Below are 20154 nucleotides of genomic sequence, written 5' to 3'. Positions count from 1 at the left end.
ATATATATATATATTTCTAGAAGAAGAAAAAGAAAGGAGAGAAAAGGGAATCTCTATTTGTAGTAAGGGCCAAAGAGAAGATTAATATTAAAAAAAAAAAGTAATATTAATCTACTTGCTTCTTTGGTGTAGTTTTTTTTTATTATTTTATTCCCTTTCTCCGTTCCTATTTTATTTGTTTGGCGTTATTCAATATTAGCGTTTGTTTGTTTTTTTTTTTTTCTGTAAAGGTATTGTATTCTCATTTATTATATTTTATTTTATTTATTTATTCTTCTGATCTCCCGGCGCCTCTTGGAATTCATCCATTTTACACCCCAATTGTATGCCAAAGTACCCTTTATCAGCAGTACCCAAACAACAACAACAACAACAACAATCTTCTATTGGAGAGAAAAAGTCATCTTCTTTATTAAATGATGTGAATGTGTGGGAACCCAACAAAGTACTCACTCCACACATCTCTGTACGATGTTGTCCGTTAACAACGGAAGAGTGTCGCACGTTTGCTGTCTCTCCACCGTACTCCTCACATGGAAATAATAATAATAATAATAATAACTCCATTATCGCCATGTATCCTATTGCTGTGGAGAAGCGATTATCATCATCCAATAGGAATTCAGAGAAAAAGGAGGAAAAAGGGGGTATTGGAATTATCGTCACAAGTCCAATGGGTAAAGGGACCACAGAAAGGCATGAATTTCCATCTGTGTTTGATTACGTATTCTTTCCACAAACCGTAGAGTGTTTCATACGATTACGACAAGAGTGGAAACAGTCTTTTCCTCTTCATTCCCATACTACTCATACTCATAATAATAATAATAATACTAATACTAATAAATCTAATAATAGTAATAGTAATAATACTATGCGTATGAGTATGGGAATAAGATCAGAGATGGATGGGGATATGTGTTGTTATGAGACTCTACTGGATTTGAGTTCAGTGGTGGGTGCAGATGCCGCTTTGGCTGCACAAATAATGAGAAACGCAATTTGCCCGAGTCGTGGATTTCGCCCGGCACCACTCTCACAGTTTGAGGGAATATCATTGTTTAGAAAGAATGAAGAAGATGAGGAAGAGGCCGCAGAACTTCAACGAGATGTGGAACAGATGGCCTTTATCGATCCCCTCTGTACATCCAAGTCTATAAAGGGAAGTAACTCTCCACGGAGTACACGGCAAACTCATCGTTCACCATTACTTATATCCTCATCTTCTTCTTCACCTTTATTATTATTACCATCAACCACATCTATTGTGGATGCGGCTGCGGTAGTAGAGGCGGAAATGGATGTAAATCGTTTTCTCTCCATGGATGATGAAGATAAAGCTATTGTACCGTTGTTAACAGATGGTCATCATATCGCTGTATTAACATATGGTCCTCCACAGAGTGGAAAGACGTATACACTCTTTAGTGCGAATGGAATTATTACTCATGTTGTGCGGGGACTTTGTCAACAACGTTGTCGATATCAGACAATGATGGGAAAAAGTATACCTGCAGGAATGAAGGAAGTCTGTTATGATAATCCTATACGGGTGGCATTAGTGGCATTTCAAGATGATCTCTCATCTAACAGTAGTAGTAGTAGTAGTAATCATCATAATAATAATAATAATAATATGGATATGGATATTAATAGTGATAGTGATAGTGGTCATGGGATATTTTCATCTGTGTTTGTGTATGATTTGTGGAATCCCGCATCCTTCGCTGCTGTCAAACGTACAGTCTCTCTCACTCGAACAACAACAACAACGAAAAGAAGAAAAAGAACTGAAACATCAATAAACACAAGTAACCGTACAGAAAGAGAAGAAGAGGAAGAAAAGGAAGACTCTTCATTATTATCTCCTCTATTAGTGGAGGGTGCTATTTGGTTAGATGTGTATACAGAAGAAGAAATGATATTTTATCAACAAAGTGGATTAGAGCACCTTTCACTTCTCCGTGAGAAACTCCACACACTTGCGGTTTATACTCCATTACATATTGCCCTCTTACTTCGTACCGCTATTGGTGTGGGTATGAAAACTGTAAATAGCCCCACTGAAGGAGTAGCGACAGTGAAGAGAAGCAAAAGTAATAATAATAATAATAATGATAATAATAATAATAATAATAATAATAATAATAATAATCCAACTCTACAAACAAAACAACAACAACAACAACAAAGAGAATTACCAGTTTCTCCTGTTTATCATGCAGAAGGTATATTTATTGAATTACAATGGACATCACAAGTTGCCGATGGAAGTTTACTTCGTTCTAGTTTAAAACAACAATCCTCTTTCTCATCTATGAAGACGACACCAAGTACACTCTCACTATTATTAAAGTCTGTTCAATTTGGAAATGCGAAACTCTTTCTTATTGCAACTATACCTGCCTCTTCACTACGTGTATTGGATACGATAGATACACTTCAAACAGCAGTGGATTGTAAATCCTTATGTCAACATCCATTACGTTTATTTGTGCCTTCTTTGTTAGATCCTGTTGTGGTGATGCGTCGGGAATTAGAAGCCATCACGGCGAAACTGAAAACTATATCGGAGTTAAAGAAAGATCATGACAATAATAATAATAATAATAATGATAGTGGTAGTAGTAGTAGTAGTAGTGATATTGATATTGATATTAATAAGAAAAAGAATATAAATGATACTATTACAGCTTCAGAGTGGTATCATCGTCGTTTATTGGTGTTATCATCATCTATACAACAACTAACAGCAACACCAGAAGAACGTCAATTATCACAACAACAACTTATTTCATCATGGTTAAAGACCACACGTATGCTGCGAAAAGACCTTGTACAAGCCTGGATGAATTTAAAGAATAAACGTTATCTTTCTTTTACCGTATCCAGTAAAGAAGAAGAAGAAAAAGAAAAAGAAAAAGAAGAAGAGGGTTTATTTACTATGGGTGATCCAATATTAGAAAAACCACTAAAGCCATTTCTTCTTATGCTACCAGCTCCCACTACAACTAATACTATTAATACTAATACTAATCTCCATCATGGTGAGTTCAACACAACACTTGCGGCTACTGAAACAACTGCACTTCATCAATCATTACAAGAAATAGGAGGAATGGATACATTACCTGTTTTTTATGATATGAATATAATCCATATTAGTGATGGGGCTCCTTCTCATCCCTCACTTTCTCTCTATTTCTCATCAACATCCTCGTCCAGTGTTTCTTCACCTTTATCACAGTTTACACGAGTAGCGACAACGAGAAGAAACGGCGCCGTCTTAAATGATTGGCCTTTACCAAAACAAAATAGGAGAGATGATGATTGGATAGTGGAATTGTCTGTTGAATGTACTGTATTTGGAGAAGTTTTTCTTACTGCTTCTCTACGGCGAAATATTCCATTAGTTACTACTTCTACTTCTACTTCTTCTACTTCTCTCGATTTATCTATACCACCGCTTCCACCTCCTGTTCATATAAACGGTCATTCTATTCCATGGGGATCTTCACAAAACCCGCATGCATTTCATTCTAATTCTGTTGCTGTTTCTATGGGAATATCATCGGATTGTTTTTGGGTCCCACTTTCACCTGGTTCACGTATATCTATTGGGCCGTATGTGTTTATCGTGATAGTAAGAGTAGAAGCACCGTCTTTACTTTCTGTATCTCTTCCTTCAAAGATAATAATAACAACAACAGAGTTGGAGTTTATTTCAAGAGGACGTTTAATATTATGGGAGTGTCGTTGTCGTTTGGAATTATTTGAATGGCATCGACAACAATTACAATATTTTCTTAATGTTAAACAACAACAATGGCAACAGGTCCAACAACGTCAAAAGAGGAAGAAACTTATATTTGGTGATGGATCTTCATCTATGCGAAGGGCTAATGGAGGAGTGGAATCTCTATTAGTGGAGGAGAATAGACAACGACTACGACTTCGTTGGGCATATGTAGAACGGGATTTACTCCTATTATATCATACAGTTATGCAAGAATGTATACTCGCGTGGAGGCGACTGATCAACAGTAATAATAATAATAATAATAATAATAATAATAATAATAATAATACATATGAAGTGAAAAATAGAAGAGAAAAAACAATCATTCCATCGCCTTCCGTGTTATTCCCATTAGAGTGGATGCCTCCTACTCTTACTGAAAGTATATATACTAGTACTGATAGTAGTATAAAGATAAAGAATTTCGGTAAACTGAGTCCTCAGTTAGATCTCTTGCTAAGATGTGTATCACAAGAACTCATGACGAGAGAGGTAATACCAAAGAAATATCTTTTTACTCCAAAACAACATGGCACTCTCACTCATTATACTCTTGGTAATAAAAACTATAGCCAAAGTAACCATACTCATACTCATAATAATAATAATAATAAATATTATGATATGAATTCAGATGCAAATTTACTTATGACAACATTGTATATACGTGCTTGGGAAGAGATTAGCATTCATGGAAGCTCTACGTATACCAAACCAACTGGGACTCTCACCACTATTCCAAAAGAAGAAGAAAAAGAAAAAGAAGATGTGAATTTAGAGGAAAGTACAGAAAGTGAAGGATTTGATGATTTGAGGAAGAAACAAGAGAGGTCTCTACAAATACGAGAACTCTCTCCAGAAGAGTTGTGTCGTGAATGGGATTCACTGGATGAATATTTGAGTATACAATTAGATAGGAATCTAAAGATTGAAAAAAAGTTAAAGAAACGTGCTGAGAAGAAGCAATTAACTGTAGCACCTGTTGTACGTATGCCTCGTGAGAATTTTATTTATCCTAATAATCTTATAAAAGTACGTTCATTACTTGAAAACAGTGGAGGATATATATGTTTACTTTATCCTTCTCTCTCTATATCATCACTTATCCCTGCAATGCTGCTGTGCAGATCGGATATAAAGAATGATCTCAACAGTAATAATGATCATCATCATCATTATAACAGTGTGGAGAAGTTTGATTCTATGGATATTGTAACGGATGCTTTTCCCTCATCTTTATATGTAATGCCCTCTATTCGGGAGTTACCAGCAGATCGTCAACTTCGTCGACTTCTCGCCTTTCCAGAGGAACGTGATTTTCATTTACATAATTACAAACAAAGTCTATTATTAGAGTTACTTAAATTCTTAAAAGAGGTGGAGCAATCACGATTGTGGAAACCAGATGGACCAACAGTTCCTTTACATAAGAATGAATATGAAAACATCATCTCTGGAAATGGTCCAAGTTTCCGTGAAACTATTGATCAAAACGCTATGAAGGAGAAGGAGAAGAAGAAAAAGAAAAATATTTCAGAAGCGACATCTAAATTAACGAAAGGACAAGAAAAATCAAAGGAAGAAAAGGAAAATGATGAAGAAGAAGATGATGAAGATGAATGGGAATATGAAGTGGCTGCACCTTTTTTAACAATTCATTCATTATGTGTTTTTGATCATTTACACCGTTTAAAACAGACAAAAACGGATCTTCTTTCTACTGGGAAAACTACAATATTTATACCAACAACAGCCGTTATACGTGGTCACTTTTTATACTACTTTGATGGGGAGCATAGACCACAACTGGGAGATAAGGCGAAAGGTGGATGTTATCTCCTTGGAGCCACTATAGTCGCTATTACAAAGTGTACATTAAATGAAAAACATAGTGAAGTCATCGCAGAAGCAGAAATTACAAAAACAACAACAACAATAGAAGGAGCAGCAGCAGCAGTAGAGGGAAAGAATGAACTCACACTGCAGAGTAAAAATTCGGAATCTTCTTATGCTAATAATCAAGAAGGTTTAAGAGAAGTACTTCAAGCTGCAGATGATTTTAATAAGGGATCTAAACAAGGTTTATCACAGAAACCGTTTCTGTCTTTTCCTAAATCTGGTACAAGTCATCAAACAGAAAAAAACAAAGAGGAAGATGATCCTACGAAATCTCATTCATTTTTAAAACGAAATATCACTTTCTTTACAAGTGGTCAAAATCCTAAACGTTTTGATATTAACCATAACAATAAGAGTGATGGTGATAGTGATTTAAGTCATTTCATTGAGATTATTCCTTCTGTTCGTCGAAGTGGTGGTGGAAATCATCTCTTTGATACCCGAAGAAATCATCTCTTGCTTGGATTTCGCAGCTCTGAACTCTGGCAACAGTGGAAGATGTGGTTAAATCTCGCCTCTATGCCGCTTCCCTCTCCACGACTGCAGAGACACTTTGGACCACATCGTATGGAAGAGGCGGCTATTGCGGCCTACACCGAATTGCAGTTGGCTCGACTGTGGGAAAGAGAAAAAAAGGGAAATGTCTCTATTCCACAGAAAATGGTGATTTCTCTTTGGGGTGAAAAGGAATTTCATGATAGTGGACGTGCAGTGGGTTTAACAGCACGTGAACTTCGTTGTGTGTTGGCGGTGGTAGAAGAAATATCCTTATCGTATGTCTATCTTCAACTTTTAGAAGAGAGAAGAATAATAGTAAGGAAAGGAAGAGAATCCACCTTCTCTTTGGGTTTCTCTGCAAAGAATAGAGATGATGAATTGCAGGAATTGTTAGACTCGGAATTATTGTTTGAACCCATTAAAGGATTTCCACGAGGATTTCTTCGTTCTCGCTATCGTCGTGAGAGTTCTGAACTTCATTTAGGCCTTGGCCGTGCCCTGCATAAACTCTTTAATCCATTAGAGGTCAAAGAGGAAATAGCCTCTAATGAGTATACAAGAAGACAGTCTTCCATGTTTATATCAGAAGAAGAAGAAGGAAAGAAAGAAGAAAAAAAGGAAAAAGAAAAAAAAGAAGAACGGGAAGATATTGGGGCTCTTGCAACTCCTTCATTGGTACTCCCATTAGGGGCGATTCCTTTTGCGAGACAACTTCGAACATGTTTTGTCACTCATGTACGACGTAAAGGGATTGGCAATTATAGTAATCATAGTAATAGTGTGAGTGGTGTTAACAGGAGTAGAAATAATAATAATAATAATAATAATAATAATAATAATAATAATGTTTCTACTCTTTCTCAAACAGTGGATTGTGCCTCTTCTGTACTGAGGCAATATTCTAACAAACAGAGAAATAATTATTCTACTCCTATGAAATTTAATACAAGCAGAATGTCAGGAAAGAGAGAAGATATACAAACTAAAGAGGGAATAAATAGTGTTTATACCAGTAAAGAAGAAGAAAAAGAAGAAGAAGAAGGATATTATAATGAAGATATTCCTATTAACTGTCGAACCCCATTTCGTCATTTTAGGCTTCTGGATGTGGAGCGAATTCATGCAGATCGTTATGCCTCACATGTGTGGTTTATTGATTTATTTAATGGAACGATTGAGTGTACAACGAGTGCACCTGCAGAGGAAGATCCACGTCTACGTCGAGATGGTTACATTCGTTCAGCTGTTTATCAGAGTTATGAATTACTTCATGTAGGACGTTGTGATTCTTTTACTGGAGAGGATGAAAAAGATGAAAAGGATATAATGGAAAGAAAGAGAAAAGGAGAATCTGTTTCTACACCTTCAACATCATCCTTTTATGGAGTTACGATTGTTTTTTATCGTAATCATCATATAGTTTATAATGACTACTTTGATGACTTGATGGAACGGGAACGTTTTTTGGAATCTGTTTCTATACTACGTCCAACGGTGCGAAGCTTTGTTCCTGCTTTTACAATCTCATTACCCCATCACAATCTATTTCAAGAAAATCCTCTTATTTCTAATAATAATAATAATAATAATAATAATAATAATAATAATAATAATAATGAGGAGAGTGATGATGATGATGATGATTTGTTGTTGGCTGAGTTAATGGGTGAAGGGCCATCGGTGCTCTCTCATACACCGTGTAGTAGTGATGTCCATCTCTCTGCAGTATTGCCCACTGCTCCCCTCACGAGTGTCGCCTGTTTTTGGTTTGCAGTTCTGCAGCAAATGCAAGAGGATGATATTCTGTTTACAAATACAACATCCACTATATCAAGAACAAAACCCGTATGGTGGTATAAACTACATCAGCAGAATAATAATAATAATAATAATAATAATAATAATAATAATAATAAGAAACAACATCAATATGGAGATGAAAAGGCATGGAATATTAGAGTAGATGCTACTCTCTCTAATAGCAGTGAATATAAGGCAAAGAAAGTTCAAGGCCTTGCCCCGTTTGCCTTAAGGGAATATACCAAAAAGGATGAGAATATGGAAGAAAAGGGTTTAACAGATGAATTAACGAAATTACAGGAATATTGTAATTTACTGGACTCTATTCTTGAGGATGGTCCATTCTCACAACGACAAGTAAAAAATAATAATAATAATAATGATGAAAAAACGTTTACGGTAAAATTAGAAGGAGAGTGTGGACTTCAGATTAGTGGGGAATCCACCTTGCCTCTCACTGTGTGGACAGGCACTGTAAATCTCGAGGGAGTTCCAATGGAGAATTCAGAGTCGCTGCGTAAATGGCTGGAGTTGTTATCCCCAAAGTGGATGAAGAAACGCATGGCCTCTGAGAAGAGGAAAAAGAAGAAACAACAACAACAACAACAAGAAGAATATACTACTAAGGAAGATGTTGTAGACTTTCTCTTTGGTCGTGACTCTTCAGAGAAGGAAACAGGACAAGAAGAAAAGAAAGAACAACAAGAACCACAACAGCAACAAGAGCAAAGACAACGGCAAAAGAAGAACAAGATGGAAGGAAAGTGGTGGAAAAATGTAGTGCCATGGGCAGGAACCACTACGGCTTCACCTTCTCACTCTGTAGATCCTATAAGGCGTGGGGGAAAAAACATTAATCATATCTCTGGATATCTTGAAGGAAAAGAAAATGTAGGAGATGGAAATGTCATGTTGTATGATATCATTGCCCTTACTGTACAGGAATTCTCTTTTCATCACACACCAGATCATTTTATTGCCTTTGTACAAGGTTGGTTTGAGGAACAGGGATATGTCGCTTTAGCTATTGTATCTTTAGATGCATCTGTTGTATTATTTGTATTGGCGAGAAAATTTGTGGCTTGTCTGTGTGGAGCTGTACGTACAAAGAAGATTCCACTCACCTTCTCTGCACTTCATGGAGAACGTGGGGCGGTTGTTGTGACGATGGAAGTTGGATCTTCACCGGTGTGTTTTATTGCCCTTTACTTGCCTACATTAGCATCTCATACAGTACTTCAACCTTTAGCGTTAGCAACACAAATTGCTTTTATTCGTGAAGTGTTAATGCATATTCCAGGTGGTGTTCGTGGAAGTTTCTTACAATCACAACAACAACAAGAAGAACAAGAACAAGAACAAGAAAAGGGTTTACAAACGATGGATGCACATGATGCTGCTGTGTTAAGTGCGTTACGTCGTCAAACGAGTACTGTAGATGGATTGGAGTATTATGATTATCTCTTTTTAATGGGATATTGGGGTATGCCATTATTTCTCTCTTCTTCACATGAAGAAGAAAAGAAAGAAGAAGAAGATGAAAAAAAAGATGTTGGAACCTCTATGGTTTTGGTGGAACTAATGGAAAAACTCCAATGCGCTCTTGCAGAAGAAGAGAAGGAAGAAAAAGAAAAAAGAAAGAAAATTCATGAATATGAACGAATTGGGGATATACATGATTGGAAAAGAAAAATGATGATGAAGATGAAGAAGAGTCCTCATCATGGTTTATTCCCTGTTGTGAATGAACTATTATGTAATCATGATATATTAACGCTATTACGAGATTCCTCATTACTCCTCTCGCCCAAGTCTGGTTTAATGGAGGCGATGCCGTTATTTTTTCCAACCTCCAGAGTTATTCCAGGAACTACACATTACAGTTTACAACTTATTCCTGAAAAGGGATATAAAAAAAACAATACAGAAAATGCTCTGGAAGCGGATGGAGTCCTTTTCTCATATTCTTCTCGTATACTTTATAAACAGCAGCAAGAGGGTGAAATAAAATTACTGAATCGACTCCTTACACCACTAGCATACGGTACGGTCCCACCACTACCATCATCCACTCCACATATTCTCAAACTTTGTAAATCACATCCACAAGTTAATATACGCAAACAGAATAAATTGTTAAAGAAAATACGAAAAAGCAAACGAACTGTAGTATCCAAATCAAGAGAACAACTTCTTCTTTCTAGTCATTTACCCGTTTGTGCGGCATTTACTATGCATATACTACGTCCTTGTATTGGTGGTGCACTTTGGCAAGAAGAACAGGCCGCACAACCGGCGGCTGGTCAAGTCTGGTGTTTACGTCTACGTCGTCTCGCTATTGAAATACCAGAGAAAAATGGACAAACTTCATCTTTACTAGATGAACGTTGTCTTGCTATTGTTATACAGTTTGTTCCTTTTCTATCTCATCCACTTGTAATTATGGCTCGTGAGAGGATGATGATGGGGGAGACAGAAATGGGAAGAAGAACCATGGGAACAACTACAAGAGCTATTTTACGTTATCGACAAACAAAACGGACGGTAAATATTCAAGAGAATACATATATCTCTCCTCACATAATGCCTTTAGATTCATTAGATTGTATGATTGGTGATTACACAGTGGATCCAGCCATACCAGTACAATCAAGAGATAAAGGTTCAAAAGCGACAACAAGTGGTTCACTACCTTCTTTACCGTCAACGGCACTTGCAGAGATTTCCCTCGTGCCGCATCATGCGGTTAGTCTTGCTCATGCCAAAATGCTTTTATCTATTTTTGACTACAGCAACAGTAAAGAAGAAGCGCATCTTGTTGGGTCGGCAACACTACCACTTGTGAATATTATGCACGCTACTGTAGATCATGCGGCTGGTGGTGGTAGTAATAGTAATAGTAGTGATGATGTTGCTACTGTATTAGAGCCTACAGGGAGGCAGAGAAATAGTACCTTAAATGTACCAAATAATAAAAAGATACCAGCAGAAGATGTGGAGTTAAAATTGCCTGAAATTTCTTTACATCGATCTGGACAGTGTGTTGGTAGTGTTGTTGTTATTTGTTCTCCTCTCATGTGTACCCCTGCTTCAGCTAATACTGTTGTTACTACTGTAGATAATGATTATGATATTCTGTAAAGTAAACCCCATTATGCACTTTTCTGGCTTTCTATGTAGGTCTGTTGTTTCTATCTATCTATCTATATATATATATATATATATATATATCTTTTTCACTGCAGCTTCCACAATTGGCGTTGTTGCAGTGGAAATGAGAGAGTATTTATTCATTTTTTTTTTCCATTTTTCGTATTGTTTTTTTTTTTTTTCTCTCCTCTCTCTTGTTACCATATATATATATATATATATATATATATATATATATATGAGTTTATTTCTTTCCTGTTGACTGTTTTTCTTATCTTGTTGTTTTGTTTTTTCTCTTCTTTTTCTTTTTTTTTTTTCTGATGATCTCTCTCTTTTTGTTTCAGATTACTTTTTTCTATTCGAGTGGACCGTGTAAAGAAGACCACCAGAAGGTACAGAAAGAAAAAGAAGGGAAGAAAGAGAAAAAAGCATCCACTCATATATACATATATATATATAGAGAGAGAAAAGGTAAAGATCAAGTGAAGGGTGAAAAACAAAAGGAAAAAAGGGAAAAAAAGAAGTGAAGAATTAAAAAGAAACAAGAAAAAAAAAGTAAAGTAAACAATCAAAAAAAAAGGAAAAAAAAAAGGACTTGTATTCGCCCACGTACACGTACATTATACATTCACTCATACATATACATACATACTTACATACACATACAGAAAACAACAAAATAATTGTGATTTCTGTACTTCTCCGCGAACGATAATAAAAAAAAAGAAAACAAAGAGAAACTTAACGCATAGAATATTATATATATATATATATATATATATATATATATATATTTATTTATTTATTTATTTATCTGCACTATTGTCATCAAGAACAGTAGTAGCAGTATAAAAAAAAAAAAAGTAGAATAAGAAAGAGCATAAAAAAAGGGAAGGGAGAGAACAAAAAAGAAAAACGATAGTGACCAGATAATAAGATGCTGCGTCGTCGTCTAATTTTCTCTACCTCCACACAAACTACCTTTGCTGGTGCCCTTTCAGCAACAGTGGAAGCCCATGCCACCTACAAGAGTGATGCTATTACTACCTTAACACACAGTACTATTACAAACATCTCTTCAAGTCCCTCTCACTCTCTGGGTAAGAGTAAAGGCAACAGTAATGGTAATGGCTGTCCAACACCGATATTTATCAGCTGTAGAGCTCACTTCACAACATTACCGCTGTTGGCTCCATCTACAACCCGCACATTACCCGCCTCACCCCATCAGTGCTCTGTTGAACAGGTATTGCTTCCCAATATACAAACTAATGAGAGTGGTATTCGTACGGAAACGCTTCGTGGAATGGTGCAGTTATTGCTTGAGCCAGATGCCACAGATGTGGAAGATGTCTCTATGCTGGATTTTGTGGTCATGGTGCCTAAACGACAACTCGCCGCCCTTCGTGGACGTAAAGAATGGCTTGAAGTGGTGTTAAGTTCGGAGCGTTATCAGGCATGTAAAGATGCCCGAGCACTGCGACTGGCGGGAATCACCACACTTGGGCGATGGGATGAGAACCGTGAACGTGTGCCAGTCTCACCGTATTCACGTGGTTTATTAGAAGATGCCTTTGCCGCCATAGCTCGACAGCCAGTGGAATCGCAAAAGGATCAAGTGATCACATGGTTAACGAAAACCATTCAAAAAGCTGTTATTGAGGAGTTTGCAGCTAATAAGGGAAATCGAAAAGTACTTGCCCCACTCATTACAGGTATGCAGGCACTTCCAGAGACTGTGGCTGCCGCTGCTGCTACGATAAAGGAAGATGAATCTCAACAACGGCTGGAGGGGACGAAGGAAGAGAATGATACAGCTGAAACATCAGAGTGGGAAAGTAGTAACCAGAAAACGACTAAGGCTACAAAGAATCGTGGGAAAAAACAGGCAAAACATGTTGAAGAAGATCATGCCGAAGGCGCAGAAGCAACAACAAAAGCTGTGGAAAGTGAAGATGTTTCTAAAAAGGATAATGCAACAGCCTCCATGGAAGATGATGAGGATGCTGAAATTGCAAGGCTTTTAAAAGAAACCGAGCAGGAATTTGCTCCAACCCCATATGTCCGTGGAAGCAATGATACCAATAAGACATCATCATCAACAACAACAGCATCCACTGGAGGAGCAGCAGCAAAGACTGATAGTGATGACTACTCCAGATCTGGTAAACTAAAGAAAAAGAAGGGCAGCGAGGCTCTTACAAAGAAAGCTGAACTACAAAAACAACAACAAGAGCAAGAGCTAGAGTTACCGGATGAAGATGATGACATGGAAATGGATGAAGCAACGGAGAAAGGACAAAAAACACGTGGTGTTACCGCTGCTGATACAGTCCCATCTGATGCGAAACAAAACAGATCATTAGCTCGTCTGGCCGAGTTAATGCTTACTCAATTTAACAGTGCCGATGGCTATCTTCATATGTCTGACATTAAAGATGATGAAAAAAAAGGATTTGTTATTGTGGTTGAGGGTGATATGGCGCAAGTGGACCCATTCGCTCTCTACAGTACCTTCAGTGCTGCCAAGGTAACCGATGGTGATTCACGTGAAATTCTCGCACTTAAACAAGTTTGTTCAGCTTATAATACATACACTGAAGCACATGATGCTGCTAATGATGAGGCGACAGCAAAGTTTTATAAAGAAAAGGGTGTAGAGGCACTGGTGCATGGCGCAGTATTACTTCGGGCAATCTCACGCGAACATCCAGTTACACTAGAACCTCGTGATATTCCTGCCTATGGTTTCCCGCTTCTATCATCAGACCGTCGTCCACATCGCGTACGACGCAATAAAGGAGCTACAGATATGACAGCTGAAAAGGTTGAAGAGGCTGTTAAAGCTTATACTTCATTTTTTGCTACCAAGAGTAAGAGGTTTACACCTATTCGTCCAACTATTGATTTTAATTCAGGATGTAGTGTAGTAGCATTAATGGGTACAACACTACATTTATACGAGACATCATTAAAAGAAACTGTTCGAGAAGATGATATTAGATGCCGTTTTGCTGAATCTATGCTTGGTGTCCTTCATGTTTTGGAGAGAAAGGTTCTGAATCGGGTAAATGTTGTACACTATCATATCCTTGCTACTTCTATTAGTGGAGGTGGAGGAGCAAATGGTATGGATATGATGCCAACCTCTATTGTTAGTATTGACACTACTGGTTCATTTACTTCAGCTGAAAAGACTCGTCTACATCAACTTGCTGAGCCTCTTGGTATGACAAGTACTATTGCAGAGTGTTCCTCTGTTTCTGATCTTGTAGATGCTATTGAATCCCTTGGTGTTTCTGTGGTACATGATATCTTAACGAACCGTGAAGACTTGGAAGCACTGCTCACACCCACTCTAGTTCAGCTTCTTCCTGAGGCGGAGGAAGAAGAAGAGGTTGAGGAAATGGATAAAAAGCCCCCTGCAAAGCGTGTCTCTGCAACTGTGGGAAAAGAAGTAACCTCAAAGTCTGGGTCTGGAGGTGGTGGTGGTAGCAGCAATAGTACTACTGCTGCCGCAGCCGCAGCTGCGAAGGTGGCTATGGCTGCAGCAACAGCAACAAGTAAAGATGAAGAGGAAGAAGAAGAGGAAGAAGAGGAAGAGGAAGAAAAGACTCCTAAGAAGAAGGGAAAGGGTAAGAAAAAGGAAGAAGTAGAAGAGGAACCCGAAGAAGAGGAAGAGGTGGAAGAAGAAGAGGAGGAGGAAGAAGAAGAAGAGGAGGAAGAAGAGGAGGAGGAAGAGGAAGAGGAAGAAGAAGAAGTGCGCACACCTCCTGTGAACAACAATGGTAACAAGAAGAACTTGCCACCGGCGAAGAATCGATCGGCCCGCGGAAGGGCTCAGGCTACGGAAGAGTTAACTCTTGAGAAGGACGATGAGGAGGAGGATGAGGAAGAAGAACAATATCATCATCATCATCAGAAATCACGTGCGCCGCCCACAAGAAAGGCCACTCAAGGCGGTAAGCGAGCACCACCTCCAGCGGCTGTAGAGGATGATGAGGATGAGGATGAAGATGATGAAGAGGAGGAACTCGTAGAGAAAGCCCCGCCCCCACCACCGCCGCCTGCTGCTGCTGGAAATAAGAAGGGCCATATGGTAAAGAAAACATCATCACCACCTCCTCCTGCGGCAGTAGATGAGGATGAGGATGAGGATGATGAAGAAATTGAAGAAACACCTCGCACTCCTCCTCCACCGCCGCCTCCTCCTTCAGCGAAGAAGGGCGCCCACGCAAGACGTGCTCCTCCCACACCCCCAACACCTCCTGTCGCTGCTGCTGCAAGTGAAGATGAGGACAGTAAAAGCCTTGAAGATGAACAAGAGGAACAAGTGGTGGTAACCTCACGCCCACGAAACCGTACTAGACGAATGGCTCGTGCTTTACCGCCACGTGTTGATAACGATGATGATGATGATGATCGCTGGTTCCAAAAGACAAGGCGTTAAATTTTTACTTTTTTTAAAAAAAAAAAGAAAATTTTGAGAAAGAATAAATGTTATCTTTTGCTTTTTTGTTTTGTTTTGTTTTGTTTTATCTGATGTTTGTTTGTTTTTTCACCTTTTAATAGAGTGTGTATGTTTGCTTCTTTCTTCGTATGTTCCGTATTTTCTCTATATGGGGAGATGCTGTGTATGTGTATGTGTCAGTGTTTAATTAACTGGAAAAAAAGGGGGCGATATTTTGTTGGTATTAGTGCATCATTTTTTTATTTTTATTTCTGTTTGTGCCCATATCTGTGTATATGTCTCCTGCGTGTGTGACACACCAACCATAGAAGAGAAATGAGAAGAAGTTGGCAATAATAGTTTATATTTAAAAGGGGGGAATATATATATACTGTTTGTTTGCCTTTGGTATTAACTTCTTTGGTTTCCGTTAGTGCCCCCAATTTCTCTACAGTCACTTTTTTTATTTTATTATTATTATTATTATTATTATTATTATTATTATTATTATTATTATTATTATGGTTTCTTGACTTTGTATTCGTCGTTTAATATGGGATATCCCTTGCTATTTTTAATTAGTTTTTGCTGGTGAATTATTGCAATGGTGATTCATTTATTTTGGCCAGGGAGGAATGATGGTTAGAACTACGCCCATACATAGATAGTAATAGAAGAAACGAAGGAAAGGACTACACGCAAACATATACATATACATACATATGCACACACAAATATACATAGAGGCGCATATACATACACATACTCATACGCACGCATACGCGTAAAGACACATACATACATACATACATAATTACTTACTTACTTTTTATTTGTTTTAAGAGAAAGAGGAAAGTATATTTAACTGCTGCTTTAAGCCATTCTTACTATAAATGTGATGAAGGAAGGAAGCTGCAGCAAAATATCCCCTCATTTAAAAAGAAAATAAAAATCTGAAAAGAAAGAAGAAAAAAAAAGGTATTCTCCCCCTCTTCAGTTGTGACCTCTTTCCTCTCTCTCTCATTATGCAACAAGGAATGATGAAAATGAGACGCGAAGAAAATCAAAAAGAAAAAAAAGACGTACATAGAGCAGAGGTCTGGGATCTGTTCTTTTTTTTTTTTTCATATTTTCTTTCTGTGTTTATTCTCACATTTTCCATCTCTTTTACGGTATTTATTTCGTATTTTTTCTTGTTTCTGCTTCTTTTTTTTTTTTTTGTAAAGTTGAGGAAGCGCCACAAGGCAAATCTAACAATAGAAGCGAAGTCTAATACCCTGTTTAAGGGGAAAAGAAAAAAAAAAAAAAGAACTGATAGGTTGTGTATTGCAAAGCGGAACAAAAGAAGAAAGAAAAAATTAACAGAAGAAGGAGAAAAAGAAAATAATAAAAAAAAAAAAAAATAGGCATCCCCTTCTAGTGATTACGCTACTTGTATATATTGGTATATACACCTATACGAGTAGTATCTAGGAAAAAAAAAGAAAAATACAGAAAAGATAAATAGTAACAAGAAAAGTAGAAAGATCTTGCATACGTTTTTGATTTGTGCAAATGGGAAAGAAAGCGGAACAGAAGCGCAAGGAGAAGATTGTCGAGGACAAGACCTTTGGCCTCAAGAACAAGAACCGGAGTGCGAAGGTGCAGTCTTACATCCAGTCTGTAAGCAAGAGCGTAACCCAGGGCAACCAAAATGACCGCAAGCGCACAGAGGAGCTCGAGGCGAAGCGCAAGGCTCGTGAGGAAAAGAAGGCCTTTGAGGCTGAAATGGCGAAACTCTTCCGTGGTGTTGACGGGGCCCCTCCCCCTGGCGGCCGCAGTGGTTCCGCCAACACGGACGAGGCCGCGGAGGAGACGGACCGCAACTTTGGGTGTGCGCCCGACGAGTATCTCTTCCGGCCGGAGGACTTTGACGAGGTGCAGCACGACGAGCGGCGGCTGGAGGAGCAGTTGGAGGCGGAGCGGGAGGCGCTGCGGGGCCGCACGGACTTGACGCCCGTCACGGAGGAGTCCTTTCAGGCGTGGAAGGCGGCGCAGCGGGCGGCAGCGGCAGCGGCGGAGGCGGCGCGTGTGCGGCGGGCGAAGGCGGGCGAGGGCGGCAGTCGACTGCGCGGTTGGGACTTGTGGCAGATGGACCGCGAGTTGTTTGTGGACGACGAGGATGCGGACGAGGCGTACGAGCGTGAAGAGGAGGAGGAAGAGGAAGAGATGGGCGGGGCGTATGCTGGTGAGGGAGAGGATGTGGATGAAAGCGCCTATGATCTTTCGTAAGTATATATATATGTCTCTGTGTGTACATGTGTGTTTGTTTGTATGTATGTGTGTGTGAGAGAGAGAAAGAAAGAAAGAAAGAAAGAAGAGAGGGATGCAGAGTTGGATGATTTGGTATATATTACCATCATCAATGTACACCAGAAATGAAAGGTTGACAGTCGTGTAGATGATGTTTATATACATGATGGATTAGGAAAATAAAAAATAAAAAGGAGAAAAGAAGATATGCTACCATCATTCCGTTCCTCGTGTAATTGATTTAATAATATTTCCTTTTTCGTTTGTTTGTTTGTTTGTTTTTCGCTGTTTTTCTTCATCTACACACCTTCTCATTCTGGATACGTGCGTATGGGTCACGTCTTCTTTTTTTTTTCTTTTCTTTTTTTCGTCCCCATACACACGCAGGGAGTATATATATATATATATATTCCCTGCATTTTTCTTTCTTTCTATATCTATATATATATATATATGTGTTATTGTATGTTTGTGGACTTGTAGATGTATCCCTTTGACGATACACTGGTACAAGAATATTTACCACTGCATATTCTTTCTCATATTCTCTCTTTTTTTTTTTCTTTTTTTTTCTCTTTTCTAAATTATTTGTTTCCCTACTGTTTCTATTTTTATCAATACCACATCCACAATAATTGTTATTATTTTGTTGTTGTTGTTGTTTGTTTATCTTTCTATTACGTTAAAGGGTATTCATCGACATCTTCTAAACGTGGTAACCTTTTTTATTTATTTATTTACACTTACACATATATTTGCATTTACCAAAGAGAAAAAAAAAAAAGAAAAAAGAAAAAAAAGGATGAGACTTCGCTCCTTTCTTCTGCGGTATTATCCGCCAGGGATTACGCTGGAGTATGAAACCTCATCTGGTGAAGTGGGTGAAAAGACAATAGATCTCCTTACACTTACACCGCAGACAAATTTAGAGCGGCTTGCCGCAGAAATTATTAAGGAGGAACCACTACTTACGGAAAAGTACGCCTCGCAGTTAATTACATATCTGCAGAGGTTAGTAGATAAGCTAAAGGCTGGGTATAATACGAAACAGACGTTTTACCTTTTTAAGACTCTCCGAGCACATATGTTACCCTTAACGAATTGTGCCTTCAATAAAGGGGGAGATTCTTTTATTACAGGCAGTTATGATCGCACATGTAAAGTGTGGGAAACCGCTACTGGTTCTGAAATTGTGTCATTAGAAGGACACCGTAATGTTGTGTACTCGGTATCATTTAATAATCCTTATGGAAATCGAGTGGCTACAGGAAGTTTTGATAAAACGTGCAAAATATGGGATGCCAGTACGGGTCAATGCTATCATACATTAACGGGTCATATGGCTGAGATTGTGTGTATGTGTTTTAATCCACAAAGTACACATCTCGCATCTGGATCAATGGATTATACAGCTAAAGTATGGGATTTGGAAACTGGTAGAGAAGCCTATACACTACTTGGACACACCGCAGAGATTGTATCCCTTAACTTCAATACCCATGGAGATCTTATTTTAACTGGAAGTTTTGATGCGAGTGCCAAATTATGGGATGTACGTACAGGTAAATGTGTTCACACACTTTCTTCTCATCGTGCGGAGATTTCATCTACACAATTTAATTTTGCCGGAAACTTATGCATAACGGGATGTATTGATCGTTCCTGTAAAGTCTGGGATGTGCGAGCGGGGAAGTGTCTCTCCACACTACGAGGCCACACAGATGAAATTCTCGATGTGGCCTTCAGCACCACGGGTTCAATGATTGTCACTGCGAGTGCTGATGCCACTGCCCGTGTTTACGATACCGCCTCTTGTAATTGTATTGCCACGCTGTTGGGACATGAGGGGGAAATCTCAAAAGTGCAGTTTAACCCGCAGGGAACGAAAATTATCTCCGCCGCGAATGATAAGACGTGTCGGGTGTGGAATATAGAAACAGGGGAAGCCATTCAGGTTCTCACAGGCCATAATGATGAGATATTCTCATGTGCCTTTAACTATGAAGGAGATACAATCCTTACAGGATCAAAGGACAATACATGTGGAATTTGGAAAAGTTAAAAAAAAAAAAAAAAAGGGAGAAAAAAAAAATATGTGTCTAAAATTATTGTGTATTTGTGTGGATTTTACCCTTTTTTTTGTATTTACACAATTCTTTTTATTATTATTATTATTATTATTATTATTATTATTATTTTTGGATACTATTTTAACTTATCTCTATTCAAATTACCAGCTTGTTCATGGAGTTGTCCTTCTCTTTCT

At 38.2% G+C, this 20154-nt stretch overlaps 4 protein-coding genes across 4 annotated transcripts; all 4 read left to right on the top strand.

Moving 5' to 3' along the window:
- Positions 1-325: 325 nt before the first annotated feature.
- Positions 326-11137, top strand: TM35_000251910 (uncharacterized protein; the record flags this gene model as incomplete). The annotated part of the gene is made up of 1 exon (XM_029027782.1): positions 326-11137. One exon carries the CDS (start codon positions 326-328, stop codon positions 11135-11137), a length of 10812 nt encoding a protein of 3603 aa, XP_028880961.1.
- Positions 11138-12083: 946 nt separating this feature from the next.
- On the top strand, positions 12084-15596 carry TM35_000251900 (putative glutamic acid rich protein; the record flags this gene model as incomplete). The annotated part of the gene is made up of 1 exon (XM_029027781.1): positions 12084-15596. One exon carries the CDS (start codon positions 12084-12086, stop codon positions 15594-15596), a length of 3513 nt encoding a protein of 1170 aa, XP_028880960.1.
- A 1554-nt stretch (positions 15597-17150) lies between these two features.
- TM35_000251890 (uncharacterized protein) lies at positions 17151-17867 on the top strand (the record flags this gene model as incomplete). Its single annotated transcript, XM_029027780.1, has 1 exon — positions 17151-17867. The coding sequence occupies one exon, from the start codon at positions 17151-17153 to the stop codon at positions 17865-17867; it is 717 nt and encodes a 238-aa protein (XP_028880959.1).
- Positions 17868-18690: 823 nt separating this feature from the next.
- On the top strand, positions 18691-19950 carry TM35_000251880 (WD domain-containing protein; the record flags this gene model as incomplete). The annotated part of the gene is made up of 1 exon (XM_029027779.1): positions 18691-19950. The coding sequence occupies one exon, from the start codon at positions 18691-18693 to the stop codon at positions 19948-19950; it is 1260 nt and encodes a 419-aa protein (XP_028880958.1).
- Between the last annotated feature and the right edge of the window lie 204 nt (positions 19951-20154).

This window comes from Trypanosoma theileri (assembly GCF_002087225.1).
Source record: "Trypanosoma theileri isolate Edinburgh chromosome Unknown TM35_Tth_25_V1, whole genome shotgun sequence".
Classification (NCBI taxonomy): domain Eukaryota; phylum Euglenozoa; class Kinetoplastea; order Trypanosomatida; family Trypanosomatidae; genus Trypanosoma; species Trypanosoma theileri.
The sequence above is the reverse complement of the archived record's forward strand: the minus strand, read 5'-3'. Positions and strand labels throughout refer to the sequence as shown.